Source organism: Engystomops pustulosus, chromosome 10 (genome assembly GCF_040894005.1).
Source record: "Engystomops pustulosus chromosome 10, aEngPut4.maternal, whole genome shotgun sequence".
NCBI lineage: Eukaryota > Metazoa > Chordata > Amphibia > Anura > Leptodactylidae > Engystomops > Engystomops pustulosus.
Window position 1 is genome coordinate 85,152,732 of NC_092420.1, and position 21,701 is coordinate 85,174,432.

A 21,701-nucleotide genomic window follows, 5' to 3' on the forward strand; every position below is an offset into this window, starting at 1 on the left:
TAGAGAGCGCGCCGGCACTCGAAGATTTAAAGGGCCAGCACACTGTTGATTGCCGCTGGCTACTTCCGGGTTTTCCTTAAAGTCCGGCTGTTCCCATCATTCCATGCCGGATCTTTGAACTTCATGGTGAGAAGAGAAAGCTTCCTTCATTCCGTTCCGTTCCTGTGTTTCCGTTCCCGTTCCTGCGTGATTTACCGTTGCTGACTCCGGATTTGGACTTTGACCTTGCATCTCTGCTGCTTGCCCTGACTACAAGCCTGCTTCTGACCACGAGCCTGAATTACGATTCGGTACTGTACCCTTGGCTGCCACCGTGGGCTAGTCAACCTGTGGATCGACCTGGTGGCACCCCGCCGCAGCAAGACCATCCCGCTTTGCGGCAGGCTCTGGTGAAGACCAGGTGCCACTTAGATTCCGTTCCCAGGTGTCGGCTAGTACCATCTCCCGCAGTGATCCAGAGGGTCCACTGACCCCGAACCCTGACAGGCTAGGGGGCTGGGAAATGGTGAGAATAACAAGGCAATTGAAAAAATGACATAACATAAAAAAATAAACAAAGAAATAATAAAAAATAAGAAGAAGATAAGAAGAAACAAAAAAATGCTGTTAATGTCACAGCAGTAGAAGACAGTATGGGTGGTGATGTGTAGACCCTACCAGCACTCTCTGTGGTGGAGAAGGAAACTAGAATGACAGTGAGGGGCAGCTAGAAATTTGAAATAAGTGGCCTTTTTAAGGCAGTATCAAGTACTGCGGGTGTATTCCCAGAAGGGAGAGGCCAGACGAAGTTAAGGCATTGGTTAATTACATCGCAAAAATTGCCTCATTGGATTGTCATCAACCTGCCCCACCTCTTTTGCGCAAAGCCCTCCACCTCATCTCCATTCAAACCAGCAGGGACTTCTCAGCCACAGGTTGTGGAGCAGTCACTAATGCTCTTTTATAACTCTCCTTCCTGGAATTCCATGGTCCAGCCACCTGCCCTGCCCAAGTTGCAAGATTCCCAACAACTTGTGTTGGAGAATGAGGATGTGGACAGCTGACCGCCGCAGGACATCTACCATGATTTTGATGAAAACAAAGTGTTGGCTTTCTACAATGTGGAGCCTGACAAGGAGGGCATTAGTGAGAGATTGGTAGAATAAGATCTAAGGTGATGACCATGTCCTAGACCAGTGGTGGCGAACCTATGGCACGGGTGCCAGAGGTGGCACTCAGAGCCCTTTCTGTGGGCACCCAGGCCTTCAACCCAACACAGTTTGCCAGATAGGACTCAAGACTTTCTTCTGTGGTCCAATACAGACCAGAAAGTGCCATGCCCAGTGCTATTTTAAAGCAACATCCTTGGCTGCCAGAACTACAGGAAGAGCGAGAAGATGTGGATAGAGATGGATTGTCATTGAAGCTCCTGCCCTGGCTCCCCTGATTCTTCCTCTTCAGGGGACCCTGGAGAAAAGCTACAATACAATTTTCCCCATCTTTCTATTGTATACGATTAAAACCTGTGATACAGCAAGGATCAATAAGTTACTCTTTGTCATTTTGGTACTTTGCCACATATATGTGTGTTTTTGTTGTAGCTTGGGCACTCGGTCTCCAAAAGGTTCGCCATCACTGTCCTAGACCCAACATGGCTCAAAAGCAATGATAGTTCCGAGGTAGGCAGCAGAAGCTGCGGAAGAGTGGAAAGGCGCATCAAGCAGCCCATAGCCATGACGTGTCCTGCTACCACCAACCATCTCCCTGCCACAGGATTTCTTTACAGCAATGTTCAAAAGGCTAAATGTGTCATTGGCATTCTGTGCCAACAGTCCCTGTAGATATAAGACAGAATAGGGCCACTCGGCCGCTTAAACCCTTTTTTGCTCTTTAAAATTTAACTTTTAATTCTCATGCATTAAAAATATAGAGTGAAAAGACAAAAAGTGTGTGAATGAACGATGTTTCTGACCCGATTTGGTTGTCTAAAATTATCAGAGATCTGGAGGTTAACCTGTTTTGGCTTGTTGATCTATCACATTCCTTTCAGGATGCTTTGATTAGTATTAGTCTTTCATTCTGGTCAGCTTTCAAACAGAGGGTATTAGTAGGGTAGGGGAAAATTTAGGATTGGGGTAGGGTAGTTCACACCATGTGCAACATCCCCCACCGGGGCCTAGCCTTTTTCTTGGGGCCTGGAGTAAGCCGGGGCCCACAGTACCTCAGTGGCTGGCGGTTGCGGCCTAAGCACGCTTGTGTCACGGTGCTTGGTATGGGGAACCGGAGGGCTGTCCTACAGCCTGGCAGGTCTCCAGCAGGGTGGTGTTGGCAAGAAATGATGAGGGAGAGGCTGCTATAGCGGATCTCCCTGGGGCAACCCTTTGGTGTCTAGAGTATGAGCCTCTGTGTAGTGGACAGGGTGCCCGTGATGGTGACAGCCGGAGTAGCAGGGACCAGACAGAGGCAGAGGTTGAACAGAAACACTTACAGTTCTTTATTGGAACCGACAGGAACATCAGCAACGTGCCTTTAACAGAATGGTGGAGTACTGGAGAGGTACTTGGAGGGAGCCACAGGATGTAGATCACCAGCCTGGATGCGATGGCAGGCTGGGAGGTAGCTGTGTCCTGGAAGGATGCTTCAGCTTTATCCTGGATTGCTTCAGGTATCACCCTTGAAAGTAGGATGATACCCCTTTCCTCACTAACTAGCTATTAGTTCCACTCTTCAGGCAGGGGCTAGGCTCTTCCTGCTCAGATCTGGTATGCTAGCTGCTCAGACTCCGCAGAGTCTGTACTGGAGTGACTCCAGTCTGCTTCTGCAGACTCCTAGGTCTGACTGACTACTAGAAGTGTTCTCTAGAACATTCCTGGCCAGGGGTTTTATTACTCCCACTGGTCAGGTGGTGGCTGCTCCTCCAATTACCTCTCAGCTCACAGGCATAAGGTGTAACACATGTGATTGGCTGACACATATGACATCACATAAAACAGTTAACTCCTGCCTTACCAGGCAGGATCTACCACTGCAATGTTCCCCTGTGTCCTATAAGGACTATGTAGTGTGATGTAGTGACATGCTGTGGGGCTGACTAGACCCTACACAGGCTGCAAGCTACATGGTGGGACGTATTCGCAACCACTCCTCTGCCTTGCATCGGCGAGGGTGTTGCACATGCATACATCCCACTGCATCCATCTGCGGTATCCCATACCTGCTGTTTTTCCCCTCCTCTCTCTGAGCTACCTCTCTTAGGTGTTTGTCTTCCGTATTAGAGCCTGACCTGACTCTCTATTCCATTAGGTTCCTCTCTGTCTCTGTGCTAAAACCTATTGTCCCCCCCCCAACATGTTTCACCACCTAACGTGGCGTCCTCAGGGGTTTGGGGCAACAGTCCCTGTAGCAAACAACAATCTGAGAACCACGTGTATGGCCCCATCAAACAAAACGTGAGCTGCAGTGGATGACACAAAAAGAAAAAAACATGGAAACGCTTGTGGTTCCCTCTGCTGCTTCTGTTGTCTGTTGTCCACACCAGCCCAGCAGAAGTTTGACCCATCTTACCCAAAATCCCTGGCCCTTACTGGGAAAGTCGCTATTCTCACTGAGCACACTTTTCTGAACCTTAAATTAAAGTGCAATATTCTCTGACCATGCTTTTTTGAACTAGGTATAAAAAGCAATATTCTCTGACAGGAATAACTTTGCACATAAAGTGTGATTGATTAGGATTTTTGACTTTTCTGTGGCTGAATACTATACAGAGACAGGATCTTCACGATCTTTATGGATGATGCAGAACATGCTAATAATCAGGTCTGGTCTTTGAAAGTATTGCTGTATAATTCGTATAGTATAGTCAGGGGCGCTATCAATAATCTGATCTCTGAGAAATTCCTTGTGGGCCTTAGTACATTTGAGGCAGTGACTTGATATTCGGGGGGTGCTCTAACTCAATAGCAGCAATGGTCTTAACTAGGCAAGATGAACGCTCTGTGTAGTGCAAAGCAACTCCTTTACATTGATCCCTGCTATTTAGACCCCTCATGGTGGTCGTTTTTTTCAAATAAAAAAAACCTAAGTTTTACATTTGCAGAGAGTGCCAACTATTGCTTGTGTAAACATTACTGCTGTAAAATCCTGAATAATCGGTAAGAATATCCCTGCGCTGATGAAATTATTCGCAGTGCACTTATAAGAGCAATTATTTCAGATTTCCACCTGCCTGTTCCTAATTAAGGAACCCCTTCTATAAACCCCAGTGCCCTGAAAAGGGCAATGACTGCTGTCTTACAAGTCCCTGCTTAGCTGAGTGACCCTATGATAAGTCTGGACAGATGACCCTTCTCTTTTACAGCAGAGTCACATGTCCAGCTCAGCCAATCACAGGCATGCCTACAGAGGATATACTTGTGATTGCTAAGTGGCTGGAAGTTGCTTGATTGGCAGCATTGTACGTTTTCCTGAACACGGACCCGGATCCCAAGTAATGACGTGTGTTCAGATCCACTTATCATTAGAGAGCAGTGCTAGACTTATATTGTAGATGTGCTAAATGTATTAAAGCCGTACTAGCCGAGATGGGAGCAGGAGCGTGGAGAGGTGAGTGCAGGCCAGGGGGTGGAGCGCCACGGAGAGGGGCAAGGGTGCGCCATGTCACGGATCACGGGGGCATGAGTGACACATACAAAACCCGTACAAGATATGAGGCCATATAATACCCATACATATACATTATATAAGGCCTTACAATACCTATAGGAGTTATAAGGCCATACAATTCCCATACATTATATAAGGCCGTACAATACCTATAGGAGTTATAAGGCCATACAATACCCATACATCATATAAGGCCGTACAATACCCATACATTATATAAGGTCATACAATACCTATAGGAGTTATAAGGCCGTACAATACCTATACATTATATAAGGCCGCACAATAACTATACATCATATAAGGCCGTACAATACCTATACATTATTTAAGGCCGTACAATAACTATACATTATATAAGGCCGCACAATAACTATACATTATTTAAGGCCGTACAATACCCATACAAGAGTGCACTAACACAGAGGAAGCGTCACACAGGGGTAATTCACACGTCTTGCAGATCCTCCTTACTTATACACATGGCAGGGATCCCAGTAGTTGAGGCTTTGGATGATATCCTATATACTCTGTAACTTGCTAACATTTGTTCATATTATAACATTTAAATGATGAAAGTTACTTTGTACAAACAGAAAAATGTATTTGGCTCCAGGTTTTACTTAGTCATTTCCTCGCTCTAACGTTCCCCCATTCTCCTCCTCCTCTTTGTTTCTTATGAAACTGTGGGATCCGAGCAGCATAACAATCCAGCACTATGTAGCAGAGCTCAGGCTGCACCCGTCATGTCACCTCCTGTACTCTATGGACTGGGTGTCCCTGATCTGTGGTCCTGGGTGCTCTGGCTCGGGCTCCTCTATGTGCTGGTAAAAGCCTCTAAATCCTACCTGACATGGAGGCAACTGGATAAAGCCCTGAGGCCCTTCAAAGGTCCTAATCGTCACTGGCTGTATGGTAATGCCCATGAGGTTATGTTGGCCATACAATACCCACACAAGTTATAAGCCAGAACAATAATCATATGAAATATAAGGCCGTACTATACACATACAATTTATAGGGCCGTACAATAGCCATACAAGTTATATGGGTGTAAAATAGCCATACAAGTTATATGGGTGTAAAATAGCCATACAAGTGATAAGGCGATACAATAGCCATACAAGTTATAAGGCGATACAATAGCCATACAAGTTATAAAGCGATACAATAGCCATACAAGTTATAGGGCCGTACAACAGCCATACAAGTTATAGGGGTGTAAAATAGCCATTCAAGTTATAGGGGTGTAAAATAGCCATACAAGTTATAGGGGTGTAAAATAGCCATACAAGTTATAAGGCCATACAATAGGCATACAAGTTATAGGGGTGTACAATAGCCATACAAGTTATAAGGCCATACAATAGGCATACAAGTTATAAGGCCATACAATAGGCATACAAGTATGGGTAAAATATCTATACAAGTAATAAGGCCGTACAATAGTTATAAGACAAGTTATAAGACAGCACAATACCCATACAAAATATAAGGCAGTGCAATAGCCATACAAGTTATAAGGCCGTACTATACAGTACCCATACTGTGCACTAACACAGAGGAAGCGTCACACAGGGGGAATTCACACGTCTTGCGGATCCACCTTACTTATACACGTGGCAGGGATCCCAGTAGTTGAGGCTTTGGATGATATCCTACTACGCTGTGACTTGCTAATACTTGTTGATATAATTACTTTTTGATTGTAAAAGTTACTTTGTACAAACTGAATAACAGTTTTTGGCTCCAGGTTTTACTGAGCAAACATTTGGTCCTTCCCTCCCTCTAACGTTCCCCCATCCTCCTCCTCCCCTTCCTCCTCCTCTTAATGTCCTAATAAACTGTGGGATCCGAGAAGCATAACAATCCGCCCCGTGTAGCAGAGCTCAGGCTGCACCCGTCATGTCACCTCCTGTACTCTATGGACTGGGTGTCCCTGATCTGTGGTCCTGGGTGCTCTGGCTCGGGCTCCTTTATGTGCTGGTAAAAGCCTCTAAACTCTTCCTGACATGGAGGCAACTGGATAAAGCCCTGAGGCCCTTTAAAGGTCCTAAGCGTCACTGGCTGTATGGTAATTCCCATGAGGTAAGAGATGTGTGATGTACGACGTAGACCATGGGGGGGGGGGTTCTTTTGGCACATCCACGAAAAAGTTCTTCTTATTGGCAAAATTTCCAAAAATCCCAGAAACAATCACCTGTTAAATATTTTAGAATAAATACAATATGTTACAGTAATGTCAACCAAAATTTGTGATTTTATTGTTTCTTCGCTCTATTGTACCATAATACAAACTTGTATGGACTCTGTGTGGTGTATGGGCACAAATCTGTACTATATGCATCTGTCCTAAAATCACCCACGTACATTTTTCACTGTTGTATTACAATCTATTTATAGGTCTTGGGTTGTGTTCAGTCTGATAATCTGTCTCATACTTTCCTGCCATAGCTTAGAGAGCTAATGCACACTTCATTTGCAAATTTGCCCCTTAACCTACCTTTACATCCCTGTGTATTTTTTACTTATCTAGTATCTTTATTGTAACTACTAATAGTTGACTCTTATGTATTCCCCTTCTTGGTTCACAAACTATCAGACTACATGCAGTGTAGTAGCCAGTGTGTAGGTTAATATAGCTATTCTGTGATTGGGGATAGGATGACCATAACATAAATAGCTGGTTCATCCAAAATCTGACGCGTTTCGACTGTTAATGGATCAAGGAAATAAAAAAAAAAATAATAGAGAACAAGTTGGTGCAATCACCTTGGACGGAGGTTCGTCACAGAGAATATAATCCACCAACTAGTCTCCAATTAAACAGTAGTAAGTTATTAAAACGTATACAAAAATATTATCACATTATAAATCTGGAGATAACGCGTTTCGAGTCTATAGACCCTTCCTCAGTTGAAAGACTAGTTATCATAATCATATTGAGATCAAGACTAAGGTTTAAAGGGAACCTACCACTACGAATTTACCTATAAAGGTAGATCGGGTGGTAGGTGGATCAATAGGACATGAGGATAGCCCTTTTAAGGACAAATCCTCTCGTCACCGCACTTTTTTGATAACTTTTATTCTCGTAATATGTAAATTTAGTAAAGAGGCTACTGGGGCGTGGAGTAGCTGGAGCTGAGGCTACACGGCGTGGCTACTCCACGCCCTAGTAGCCTCCTTGTTCCTACTACCTGAAATTTTCAGCGCGCAGCTCCTCGTAGCTGCGCACCCTCGCCCGACGCACCTGCCGTCTCCACATGCGCAAACAGCAGGAGCTGCACAGACGCGGGCCTGCTGTTCTGCACATGCGCAGACAGCAGGTTCGTCAGATGAGGGCAGGAGGAACAAAGAGACTACTGGGGCGTGGAGGAGCCACGCCGTGTAACCTCAGCTCCGGCTACTCCACACCCCAGTAACCTCTTTACAAAATTTACATATTACGAGAATAAAAGTTATCAGAAAAATGTGGGGATGTAAGGAGTAGCCCTTAAAAGGGCTATCATCACCTATCTTCACCTACCACCCGATCTACCTTTATATACCTTTTAAGATCCCCGAAATGCGTCAATCTGCTTTATGTTTTTGTACACGTCACGTTGTGCTGGATGATGGCTTTTAGTCAATAAAAAGAAGAATATTGAAGAATCCGTCCATGAGTGCTGGAGTTGGCTCTTCTTTATGCTGCTTGTACCCCGTGAGCCTCAGGTTTGGTCCGTGCCCGTGACTGGTGAGGCTGCACAGAGTTTGTTTCTTTTATTTTTACCTTTGCAGTCAATGTGCCTTTACCAAGTGGCCTTCAGGTGAGCACCTGTACAGCAGGGGAGTCTAAACTGGATCTATATCCCCGAGGGGCTGTCCTCAGTATGTTTGTTTTTGTTTTTCTCTTCTTATGGTCATGGGCACCTTCACTAAACCATATCCATTGCTGTTGATTGAGAATGTCTCAGTGTTGACTACCAATTTTTCTATATTCTACCACAGTTCCTTAAAGATGGCAATGATTTTGAGGTAGTGGTTCGTTATGCAGAACAATATCCATACGCCTTTCCGTTATGGTTGGGAAAGTTTAATGCAGGACTGATGGTGTGCCACCCGGATTATGCAAAGGCTATCCTGTCCAGACAAGGTAAGAGCCCCTGATGAAGATTTGCTGGTAACTCATACACGTCACAATGTATTTATTTTGTGGAGTTTTGTAGTACCAGGCCGCAGCCATGTAAACTACTTCTGAGTCGATCGTGGTCTTGAAGGCCAGTCCATCAATTATCAAATTATAGATAGACTAATTGTTATAGTCTGGGAGAACCCATTTAATGTCACAGTGAAACTCAAAGGACTTTAGATAAAATCACAAAAATATAATCAGTTTTTTACTACTAAGTGGGTGTGAAGGGGTCAGGGTTCATTGACTATCAGTGTTATGCTCCTCCCCTTGAAGCCCTGCCCTGCAGTTGGTTAAAGCAGTGTCCTAGTTTCACCTGTAGTGTGACCAACTTTCCCCAAAGTTTGCGGAATTCTATATCGCAAGTAAATAAAAGAAATCTTCTAAGAGAAAATTGCTTCTTTCTCAGTTTACTTTTGACTCTTATCATCCACCCACCTTCACAATGTAATGAAAGGGACATTGAGGAAACAAAAAAGTGAGCCCTGATGCTAAGCCCCCCAAACAAGCCCTACCTACTTACTCATTCCACCCATAATTGTGGCCAGTATCTGGGTGCGTTCCTTTCCTACGCCAAAGTGCAAACTCGTAAAAGAACAAAAACACAAAAGAATAGTCAACAAGCCAGGTTACAACAGAGATAACAACACAATACAAAAACCACACAGAAGGAGTATGGTCTAAACAGGAGCCAAGTTTGAAATCCCTGAAATACAACAAGCAGAGACTTTCTCACAAGGTAAGGAGCAGGTCAAGAAAAACTATGACCTGCGGTGAACTCAGTGGACTGAATGTGAGCAGAACACTTATGGGAACCCTGGCTTCAGGCTGATTGGACTATAGCTCTGTCAGTCACCATAGATTATCATTGCTAGACCAGAGCAAACTGTAGGAGGATATGGGTGCAATCAACTCTTAAACAACCAGCAATCCATGTTCACACAAAAAAATAAAATAAAATGCAGAGACAAAATCAGCGTTTCCTCAGTCTCATATCACTGCCTGAGAATGGTGCTGTCACAGACATAAGAATCCCCGAATCTGTTTTTCAATCTGAAATCTCGGCAGAATTTATTGTCCAAGTAATTACATATAAGTCTACGCGGAGGGAAGATAGAGCTGTGAGTCACAGCAGCTAGGTCTCCACCAAACAAGAGATACTACATAGATGAAAGCTAGAAGTGTACCTGCATAGATTATGCAGCTATCATTGGCTTCATGAGGTCTCATCATGGAGCATATTTAGGTTTTCCTTTCAAAGTTTCAAAATCTTCCTCTTTTCCTACAGATCCAAAGGATGACTTTGGCTACTACTTTATTACTCCATGGATCGGTATGTAATTCAGAACAAAAACCTATCGCTGTGTCTGTAGATAGTGGAGGATTGCTGAATATTCTACCATGCCTCATGTCTATGGAACACGTCTATAGAAATCCTCCCCAAACCCATTTTTACCATTTGTGACACTTAGGGAAGGGGCTCCTCGTGTTGTCGGGACAGAAGTGGTTCCAACACCGTAGGTTGCTGACCCCGGGATTCCATTACGATGTCCTGAGGCCGTATGTCAGACTGATGTCCGACTGTGTCACCATCATGCTGGTAATTATACGTTATTATAAATCTCTCAACCAGGGCCAGTATCAGCACTGGGCATACCTGGGCAAGTGCCGGGGTCCAGAGCTGCTGGGGGGCCCCACAGAATGCTGTACATACAGAACCTATGGGGGTTAGGAGGGCTGTACATAAGGAATCCATTGGGGAGAGGGGGCTGTCTCTAATGAATCGATAGGGTGTGAGGGGGACTTATATAAAGTAACCAAAGTGGGGGCTGATTGGTATGATAAACTAGGGAACAGGAGACTGTTGTAGTTTCAGAATTTTTAATGCCTCCACATCAGTTCACTGCAAAGGGGTCTACTGAGGTTCTGTCACCAAGGGGCCTCTTGAAACCTGAAGCTGACCCCAGTCCCGACATTGTAGTAGAGGTAACCGCAAGTATAGAACAGATCCAAGTTTATTCCCATAGTACTGTACATGTACCATAATGCCTGAATATTCACATCGGAGACATATTTCATAGATTCTTATTGTTTTAGGACAAATGGGAACGTCAACTCCCAGATGAGAACCCAGTGGAGCTTTTCCATCATGTCAGCCTCATGACCCTGGACTCCATCATGAAATGTGCCTTTAGTAGTCACAGCAGCTGCCAGCAGGACAGGTAGGTAACATTCAGCTAAACAACGTAAAATAACAATGATATTCTATGGACAAATAGGTGGGAATGTAAAGAAAACTAAGAATTGAGCTCAGCTACTGTATTGTCCTCAATCCTTTAGAGATTCCATGGAGTTTGTATGCATGACCAATACCCAAGTCAATCCCCGCCAGAATGGTGGTTTGGGGCTCCCATTCTACTAATAAGAGGGAGTCTGAGCAATGCAGACTCAATAGTCCTGTAAGGATAGACATTAGAGTCTATTAGTTGACACTCAACTTTGGCCACAAGGAGCCGTCAAACAATGACAATGAAGAACTTACAATGGGTCTACAACCCCAAGTATATTAGATCTCGTTAAAAGTATAACTTTCTGATGTCCCCCTACAGTGAGAGCCCCTACATCAAAGCTGTCTACGAGCTGTCACGTCTGGTGGACCACAGGTTCTACTTTATCCCGTATCATAATGATCTGATTTTCCACCTGAGTCCTCATGGCTACCGATTCCGCAAAGCCTTGAAGACGGCACACGAGCACACGGGTGAGTGCTACAAGACATGATGGGAGTTGTAGTTACAGATGATTTAATGAGAAAATTGTGTTTTTATTAATCTTGAACTCTGAAGTTACAGATAAATATAATAGATTGGACTTTGTTATGTTGTTATTAGGTCAACTAAGGTTCCTAATGACATAAGAGAAAGGACAGCCAAACAGTAGATCCAACAAAATAGCTAAAGCTCATGTGTAATTTCAATACCTACTCCTTTAGTAATGGGTCAGACTCTGGTCAAACTCTTTCGATAGCTGAGAAAGGGGCCAAAAACATCTACCAGATGCTGAAATCCAACCCCTAGATTCTTTCCTCCTAACATCTGGCTTAAGGGGGAAGGTCCGGTCATCCTCATACATGTAAGATGGATGAATTGTTCTGCCCCAATCTGGAGGTCCAGCCAACAATGATCTAATGTATTAGGTTTATAGGGGGAATTAAACTCTAAATGCAATGTATTTATTTCTAGATAAAGTCATTAAAGAGAGGAAACAATCCCTCAAGAATGAGATGGAACTGGAAAAGATCCAGAAGAAGAGACATTTGGACTTCCTTGATATCCTCCTCTGCGCTAAGGTAGGGTACAAAAATATATGCGATGCAATGCAAACCCTTTCAGGGCTAATGATCATATAAAGTGGGTCCTCCAATGGGAATCCCATTATATTATAAAGTGGGAGTGCTCTTGGTTGTGGTTGTGTATCACACGATCTTCTTTCATGTGAATGGATGTCGTGTAATACAACATCTTCATACTTGGCCAGAGAAGACATCCTCAAGTAATGGCAGGTGAATTGGAGCAGCTATTATTATTTTAGTTCTCTTGGTGGGAGAAACCCTTCTAGCAAGCATTTCTTGAGTTTGTATGGGAACTATTGGATGGGACATTGATCAGAGAATTATTCTGGCTGCCATTTTTGGAGTCGGGAAGGAGTATTTTTTCCACACTATAGGATTGGCAGCAACCCTGATGGGGATGTATTTTGCCTTTCACTAGATCAAATAAGTATTCAACACATCACCAATTGTCAATTCATGAAGGTGCTATTGTCTAGAACCTCTCACCAGACGTCAGTAACAATCAGTCCAGTCCATACTGGCAAAGAAATAAAGCAATAGATGTCCATAAATTAACTGAAGTGTAATAATGAGGGAAAAAATTACAGAGGGAAAAAGTATTGAAAATGTTACTGAAGTTTGCCCCGGACCCCCGCCACTGTGCTTACCTCTCCGCGTTGCCACGCTGGGTGCGTGGTCTGGCGGGCGCGTGACCGCCTCCTAGGGTGCACATGCCGGTTTCTAGAGATTAAAAGGGCCAGTGCGCCGATAATTGGCGCTGACTGGCTGCCAATTCTGAAAAATTCTCAGCCCCTTCCTGTCTTCCCTAACAGATCTTTGTGCCTTTTGCCTTAGAGAAAGCTTTGTCTCATGGCCATGGTGCTGTTTTTGTGATTTCCCATTGTGACCACAGTCCCGTTGCTGACTACGCTCCTCTGCCGCCTGCCTTGACCTATTGCTATGTCCCTGACTCTGGCACAGTGCTGCCCATCCTGACCTCCTTCCTGTCCCCGACTACGATCCTGCTTAATGTTTGTGTACCTCGCCTTGGCTGCCATCACGGACAAAGTCGTACCTGTGGAACGACCTAGTGGTACCACACTGCAGCACTGTGTGCCACTTAGATTCCGGTCCCAGGTGTCGGCTTACGTCATCGTCCGCGGTGGTCCAAGGGGTCCACTATCCCTGAAGCCTGAAAGTAAGATCCGGCCATGGACCCAGCCAAGGTCCTGATCTTACTTCTGGCTGATCTTACTACCATTTTTGTCCAGCAGTCCCAGCAGATTGCCACGGAAGGTGAACAGCTTGGACAAGTCACCGCCAAGTTGCAGCAATTGATGGCTACTCAGCATCAAGTTCCTGCTACTCCGGTCTGCCTGCCTGCCGCTAAACCTAGGCTGAGACTTTCCATGCCATCTAAGTATGATGAGGATCCCAAGTTGTGCAGGAGCTTTATCATCCAGTGCTCCATGCTGACATTACCTCCTTCATCGCTGAGTTCCGGTCTGTCTTTGAGGAACCTGCACGGGCGTCTTCAGCTGAGACTGCACTGCTGAAGATGCGTCAAGGGGACTCATCTGTCAGTGACTATGTGGTTCACTTCCGTACTTTGGCCTCTCAGCTAGCCTGGAAAGATGCAGCCTTGATTGCGACCTTTAAAAAGGGACTTTAGGGACAAGTTAAAGACGCGCTGTCTGCACGTGAATTGCTGACTACTCTGGGTGATCTTATCTCTCTGTCCACTCAGATTGATATCCAGTTAATGGAGCTGGCCACCTGCCGTGACAGCTGCAGAGGAACCGATGCAGGTGGACAGAGCTCGGCTGTCTTCCCAGAAACGTTAGTAGATTAGTAGAACCTCTGCCTCTATTGTGCCAGCCCGGAACACTTCCTTCTGACCTGTCCACTCCGTCCCCAGCTTCCAGGAAACGCACGCTTCTAGGGTTCTTGGGAGAAGCGTCCGTCCCTAGGTGAGAACAAAGCTTCTCCACGGCTGAACATTGCCGTTCTGCTCAGCTCTGGCACAGGTAGCCAGTTCCAGGTTTCTGCCTTCTTGGACTCTGGTTATGCAGGAAACTTCATGGATGCTGCTCTGGTCTCCGAGCATCATTTCCCTCTGGTCCGCCTCGAGAAACCCCTGGTCATCTTCTCTGTCAGTGCCTAAATCCTCTCCAATCTGGTCCGGTACCGCACAACGCCTTTGTTCCTGCAAGATAGAGCACTACATAAACAGAGACTGTCTTTATATATGCTACCTGGTCCACGTCTTCCTTCCTGTTGGGTCTTCCGTGGTTGCAGCTCCCTGCACCTGCGTACCATCTGCTGTCCAACAGACAAGTTGAGAGGCTTAATCAGACCCTGGGCTCTTATCTCCGCCATATTGACTCCGCCCGACAGGACGACTGGCCCACCCTGTTGCCATGGGCGGAATTCTCTTAAGAAAGTGAAGTGTTCAGTACACTGATAACTGTAGTATACACAGATGCTGTATACTAGATTTGCCTCTATTAATAACAGCATTAGAGCCCCTTAGTTTCAGGATATGTAAACTTACAGTGAAAGCATCAACTTTACCAGGGATAACGACTTTTCTACTCTGATCTACATGTGATATAGTCAAGGTGGATGTGTTTATAAATAGGCATCTTAATTGTTCATGTTAAGGCATAATATGGAATTTTTTTAAAATTAATATTAGGATGAGAATGGTCAGGGTCTGTGTGATGAAGACCTCCGGGCTGAGGTGGACACCTTCATGTTTGAGGGACACGACACAACGGCCAGTGGCATCTCCTGGACCTTGTATTGTTTGGCTAAATACCCCGAATACCAGGAGAAATGCCGGGAGGAGATCAGAGACGTCCTGGGGGAGAGGACTACAGTGGAATGGTGAGAGGATCTAATTTCTATAATTTACCAGGAGACCCATAGCACCTTCACAGACTTTTATTATAGTACATGTATGGCACATGGCTATGGGGTGCAATTTACCCATCCTTATGGTTATCTGCATTTCATAAAGTTATGTTTTTGTATTGTGTTTTCCAGGGAAGATCTGAGTAAGCTGCCATTTACCACCATGTGTATTAAGGAGAGCATGCGCCTCTACCCGCCTGTACCAGAAATTGCCCGGGAACTTAAAGAGCCAATCACCTTCTGTGATGGACGGAGCCTTCCCAAAGGTCAATTATCTAATTCATAATTCTGTTTTTGTGACACACATATAACTGTGTGTTGTGATGCTATAATACAGTATATTATACATTGTATATGTGAACAATTATTGTCTCTTTCGTTTGCAGGAATCAATATTTTCCTCAGTATCTACGCCATCAACAGGTGCTCCAGCATTTGGGATGACCCAGAGGTAACAGATCACTCACTGTTCATATGTCCCTTCCCCAAAGTCGTTTTCTTGTCAACTTAACAGGGTCTGGCCAACGGCCAGTGGTATCATTGGTATCATCTCTATAAGAAAGGATTGATATAGGGAATGTATGGCATGGTGTTCACATCTCGTTTTATTAATCCATTGTAAGCATATATCAGGAGGATCCCCGACATAAACTTACAACAAAGAGCTGCAAAATATCCCAGTATTTGCTGGAAATCAGAAGTAGGCTGTGATTTCTTCATGGTGTCTCTATATATGGACAGTGACATCACCGGAAACACCTACAATGTATGTTCAGCGGAGGCTTGGGATGGATGTCATGGATAAACATCCATTGGCCGAAGGCATTTATGGCCTCTGCTGAATATAATCTACATTTTATTTTACACCATGGCTTAATCAATTTCTGTTTTCAGTCCTGTGTTTCCTGTTGGAAGCTACGTATGCTCACCAAACAGAGGACAAAAGGAGGTCTCCGTCTAAGGCTACATTCACATGGACCTATGGGGGAGGTATATACGTCCCCCATACACTTGTATGGGCTCACGGCCCTGTATGGAAGCGGTGCGGCGGGCATACATCGTGTGAATGTAGCCTAACAGTTTGGGGCAGATTTACTTACCCGGTCCATTCGCGATCCAGCGGCGCGTTCTCTGTGGAGGATTCGGGTCTTTCTGCGATTCACTAAGGTAGTGCGCCTGATGTCCACTAGGTGTCGCTGCTGCGCTGCATTTTGTCGGAGTTCACTGAAGTTCACCAAACCTGGCCGGGTGCAGGTAAGTGCGTGTCAAGCGACACATTTTTTTAAAAAATACGGCGGTTTCTACGAATCCGACGGGTTTTCCGATGGCCACGCCCCCCATTTCCGTTGCGTGCATCCCGGCGCCGATGCGCCACAATCCGATCGCGTGCGCCAAAAACCCGGGGCAATTCAGGGAAAATCGGCACAAAACGGTAAAATTCGGGTAACCCGACGTAAAAATGCGATTTGGTCCCTTAGTAAATGACCCCCTATGTGTCTATGGACACTTTCAGCGTATACCCTTTTTGGGGTTAACGCTAAACTTGTCCAAAAAATGAGATGCAAGTGTAGCCTTAATCACCTTATCTTTAAATAACATACAGTATATAGCCCCATGGGGCTCATTAGCTCTATTCTATTGCACATTACATATGTCAATGGTGCCCTATGCACAATTTGTAAACCCATAATCTGTTGTATGTGTTGTAGTAAGGATTACATGTCCCGTGTCTTTTCAGGTGTTTGATCCCCTGAGGTTCTCTCCGGAAAATTCATTCAAAAGAAACTCTCACGCCTTCTTACCCTTCTCTGCAGGGGGAAGGTAAAGCAAAATTGTGAAAGAAACTAAATAATAAGACACCATGTAAATGATAATAGGAGGAAGCATATTGATCATATCTTACATGTCCATTTTCTACTTCTACTAGAGAGAAGGGAAGGGAGGATGACTGCAGGATCAGACTACATAGTGGGACATGTATCATTATTTCTGCTAGGCAAATTGTCTCATTTTTGCGACTTTTGTCGTATTTGCGACTTGTTTGTGACAGATGTTCCATGTGACTTTTCACTTATGTATCACTATTTTAGCTTATTTTTAGGCGCAAATCTGCACCTGGTCCAGGGCAGGTGCAAAGGAAGGATTTTTTTTCATGGACCCTGTTTTAACACATAAATTGGAATTATGAAATTCTGACATTTTTGCATTTACAATTTTTTAAAATATATTGCTTAATTGTAAGGGTGAGGTCATACATAGCATTTTATTGCGCTTTAATTGCATTCAAACCCAATTACAACAGCTGAGGAGAGGTGATTTGCCTTATTACATTACTGTTAACATTTGCGTTTACAAACGCAATATAAACACAACATTAACCCCTTAAGGACGCAGCCATTTTACAGCTTAAGGCTCAGTCCCATTTTTTAGATTCTGACCTGCGTCTCTTTATATGGTTATAACTTTTGAACACTGTTACTTATCAAAGCGATTCTGAGATTGTTTTTTCCCCACATGTTGTACTTCATTTTAGTGGTAAATTTTGGCTGATAAGTTTTGCGTTTATTTACAAAAAAAAGAAAAAAATGATGAATTTTTAGAAAGATTTGCCATTTTCGAAATTCAAAATCACCGCGTTTTCAGGCAGATCGATTTACCACCTAAATAACTTGCAGAATAACATTTCCCATTTGTCTACTTTACATTTTCATAATTTTTGAAATGTTTGGAGAATTTATTTTGACGTCACGCGGCCTACAAATCGAATAGCGATTTTCCGTATTTTCAGAATTGACTATTTTGGGGATAAATACTGTTTGAAATCAAATTTTACATATTTAGCAACAAAAACCCCCATATTTAACCAACCCATTTTCAAATCTGCACCCCTCAAACTATCAGAAACAGCATTTACAAAGATTGTTAACCCCTTGAGATCTTCATAGTAATTGAATCAAAATGGCGGTGAAATTTAGAATGGTCAAATTTTGTCGGTTATACGCTCATTTAGCCCTAAAATGTACACATTTCCAAAAGATAAAAAGAGAAAACTCACCATAAAATTTGTTCTACAATTTCTCCTGAGTGCAGCGACCTCCCACACGTGGCCGTTACTTGTGTTATGGGGGCACAGCGAGGCGCAGAAGGGAAGGAGCACCCTGCAGCTGCCAGGATTTTAGTTTTCTCGTTGCCCCCTTTTGAAGGCTATAAAATTTTCGCTTTTCCGTTATTTGGGCCATGTGACGGCATTTTTTTAGCAGGACGAGATGCTTTTTCCAGTGTTACCATTTTGGGGTTGGTATCACCTATTGTTGAAAATTTAGGAACTTTTTTTGAGGTCATGAGTAGAAAAGCATCAATTCTGTACAGGATTTTGTACTTTTTTTTTTTCGTGTTCACCGTATATCCTAATAATCCTGTTATCTTTATTCTATGGGTCGATACGATTACCAGACATGAATATTTTTTCTTATGTTTTAATAAATTTGCCAAATAAAACCCTAATGTGGGGAAAAATCTATCATTTTTGCATCGCCGTCTTCCAAGTGGCATAACATTGTTACGTTTTTGGCTACAGAGCTGGTTGATGGCTTGTTTTTTGCGGGACATGTTGTTCTTTGCAAAGGTATCATTCTGGAGTACATATGTTTTGTTGATCACTTTTCATTGCATTTTTGTGTGATATAATAGGTAAAAATCATAATTTTTGGCGGGTTTTTAAGGTTTTTTTTTACGGCGTTCATCATATGGGTTCAATAGTTATTTAGTTTTATTCTATGGATTGTTATGGACGCGGTGATACTATATATGTGAGGTTTGTGTTATGATTTTTTGAGCGTTATATGTCTCTTTATATGTTTTGGGGCTTATGGGCATTTTTAGTGATTTATAAAGTAATTTTTTATTGAAAAACATTTTTTTTTACATTTTTTTACATGATCCACCATGGGATATGAACAAGCAATCATCTGATGCTTTGCAGCGCTGCTATGCAGCGCTGAACCGGCATCGTCTCTGCGCAGTAGCTGTACTGCGCTGAGCGCTATTCGCGGGACTCAGCGCAGTACAGCTACGGTGCAGAGCGCTAAGGGGTTAATGCATGTGTTTACATTGCGTTTACTGTGCGTTTTGTAAATGCAAATGTTAACAGTAATGTAATTAGGCAAATCACCTCTCATCAGCTGTTGTAATGTGTTTCAAAACGCAATCAAAACGCAACGTGTGACCTCACCCTCATGTGGCGTCATCACCCTGGGGTGTGACTAGAGTGTTTAAAAATGCAGGACACGGCCTCAAATCCCAAATTAAGTCAATGTGGATTTGAGTCATGTGCAACAAAAAGTCTCAAAAAGAAGCCAAAATTTGCGACTTGCCGGGATAGGAAAAACTGAACATGTATCACAAGTAAAAAGACAGGATCGTACATAAGGCGCAAAAACTAGCCGCCAAAAGTCTCTAAAATTCCCCTCAGAGAGACAAAACTATGATACATGTGCCCGTAGTGTTTGTTTAAATGTATATTTACTGTATTTATTAGAAAAATGTAGATCATTTGGTAATTTTGGACATGGCTCCATGCACCCATCAGGAAATTATCCTCTTATCTACACAGGATATGTGTGTATATGATTTTTCTCTGCCTGTGGCTGTCTCTGAACATCGCTGTATTTGTCTCTGACTGTCTCCGTCTCCGACTGTTTTTGTCTCTGATTGTCATTTTGTCTATGGGAAGATTTATCAGAAGTGTCTAAGAGCAGAAATGTTCTAGTTGCCCATAACAACCAATCAGAGCTCAGCTTTCATTTTTCCACAGCTGTTTATAAAATTACAGCTGAGTTCTGATTGGTTTCCATGGGCAACTAGAACAGTTTTACCTCAGACACTTCTGATAAATGTATAACATCAATAAGGCTAAATTAGTTCTTTGTAATGTAACCAATAAATTATAGACCATAGTGACGACTTATTATCGCCTCTAGTCGGTGTAGCCTTCTGTTTGGGGACCATTACTGTTCAACAGCCTGGGCCGACTGGAGGATCCTTTGGTACTATTGGCCCGTACAACCTTTTTATTCCCTATATTACATCTATTTCTCCCTCACATGTGTGTATTCTCACTCCCAGGAACTGCATCGGACAGAATTTTGCGATGAATGAAATGAAAGTCGCCGTCGCTTTGACCTTACAGAGATTTGAGCTCCGTCCGGACCCTAAGAGAGAACCCAAAATTGTCTCACAATTAGTCCTACGCTCCTTGAACGGGATTTACATCAATCTGAAGAAGCTGTGATTTTGTAATTTTGATCATTTAGGATTTTTAAGAATCCAGTTTATACCTATAAGCCTTCAATTTTTATGTTTATACTCCACAGGAAGCTCTGCATTTTGTAATGTGTATGTAAAGATAGTAAGGAATTTACCAATATACATCTAGTAATAGTTCTGTTCCGCTTTCCTGATATGTAAAGAGAAGCCTCTTGTCTTTTACCTCATCAGTCAGACATTACTGTCCATAAAATGGCCGCAGATGGAGGGTCACGTGATCTCTAACTGTCCATGAACAATCGCCCTGCCAGGACCTTGATCTTACATTCATGAATACTGGCAGTCCCCGGGTTACGTACAAGATAGGTTCTGCAGGTTTGTTCTTAAGTTGGATTTGTATGTAAGTCTGAACTTTATACTTTATAATTATAACTCCAGGCAAATTTTTTTTTGGTCTCTGTTACAACTGGGTTTTAAAAATGTTGGGTTGTCATAAGAACCGGGATTAACAATAAAGCTTCATTAAAGATACATTCGATAACTGTTATAGCTGTTTATTTTACCAACATCCAGTGGTCCGTTTGTAACTAGGGGTCATCTGTAAGTCGGGTGTTCTTAAGTAGGGGACCGCCTGTACTATCCAAAGGTCCTGGCAGGGCGATTGCTCATCGACAGATAGAGGTCACATGACCCTCAATCTGCAGCCATTTTATGGTCAGGAATATGTGGATGATTGGCTGTTGAGGTGAAAGATAGGAGGCTCAGTCCGCAAAAAAGCTTACAGATTTATGTGTTTTTCTAGTGTTGCACTATATTGCGTTTACTGTCCTTTAATAAAAATGAAGTTGTTAACCAAATAAGAAACTTGATGAGAAATCAATTATTTAATTTTTTAAATCAGCGATGTCCACATGAATTTCTTTCCAATTCAGGCCACCAGGGAAGTCAGCACAAACCCATCATGGGCCGGGAGCTGTAAATGTGTCTCAATATGTATGGGAGAAGCAGAACACGATGTCTGTCTATTAATGTCAATCATCCAGGGTCACCATCTGCAAAGAGTTTGTATATTCTCTCTGTGTTTGTGTGGGTTTCCTCCGGGTCCTCCGGTTTCCTCCCACACTCCAAAACATATTGGGGCTCATTTACTAAGGGTCCGAATCGTGCACTTTCGTCGTGTTTCCCGACGATTTCCTATTTGCCCTGAATTGCCCCGGGATTTTGGCGCATGCGATCGGATTTTGGCGCATTGGCGCCGGTTTTCATGCGACAGAAATCAGGGGCGTGGCCATCGGACAACCGAGGAATTCGGAAAAAACGTGGAATTTAAAAAATAATTTGTGTCTCAAGATCAGCACTTACATGCACCGGGAAGAA

General features: G+C 43.5%; 1 protein-coding gene across 1 annotated transcript; it reads left to right on the plus strand.

Moving 5' to 3' along the window:
- Window positions 1–6,467: 6,467 nt before the first annotated feature.
- Window positions 6,468–21,182, plus strand: LOC140104760 (cytochrome P450 4A4-like). Its single transcript, XM_072128431.1, has 12 exons — window positions 6,468–6,729; window positions 8,632–8,776; window positions 10,101–10,145; window positions 10,285–10,412; window positions 10,910–11,034; window positions 11,422–11,573; window positions 12,055–12,161; window positions 14,842–15,032; window positions 15,192–15,325; window positions 15,446–15,510; window positions 16,798–16,880; window positions 20,184–21,182. Exons 1-12 carry the CDS (start codon window positions 6,547–6,549, stop codon window positions 20,347–20,349), a joined length of 1,524 nt encoding a protein of 507 aa, XP_071984532.1. The 5' UTR covers window positions 6,468–6,546; the 3' UTR covers window positions 20,350–21,182.
- The last annotated feature ends 519 nt before the right edge of the window (window positions 21,183–21,701 follow it).

What these genes read in the sequence shown, in the direction of transcription:
- LOC140104760 (XM_072128431.1), top strand. Translation starts at nt 6,547, where the DNA reads ATGTCACCTCCTGTACTCTATGGACTGGGTGTCCCTGATCTGTGGTCC. An exon ending in TGTATGGTAATTCCCATGAG is followed by an intron (nt 6,730 to 8,631) that starts GTAAGAGATGTG and finishes ATTCTACCACAG; the next exon opens with TTCCTTAAAGATGGCAATGA. An exon ending in CTTTATTACTCCATGGATCG is followed by an intron (nt 10,146 to 10,284) that starts GTATGTAATTCA and finishes TGTGACACTTAG; the next exon opens with GGAAGGGGCTCCTCGTGTTG.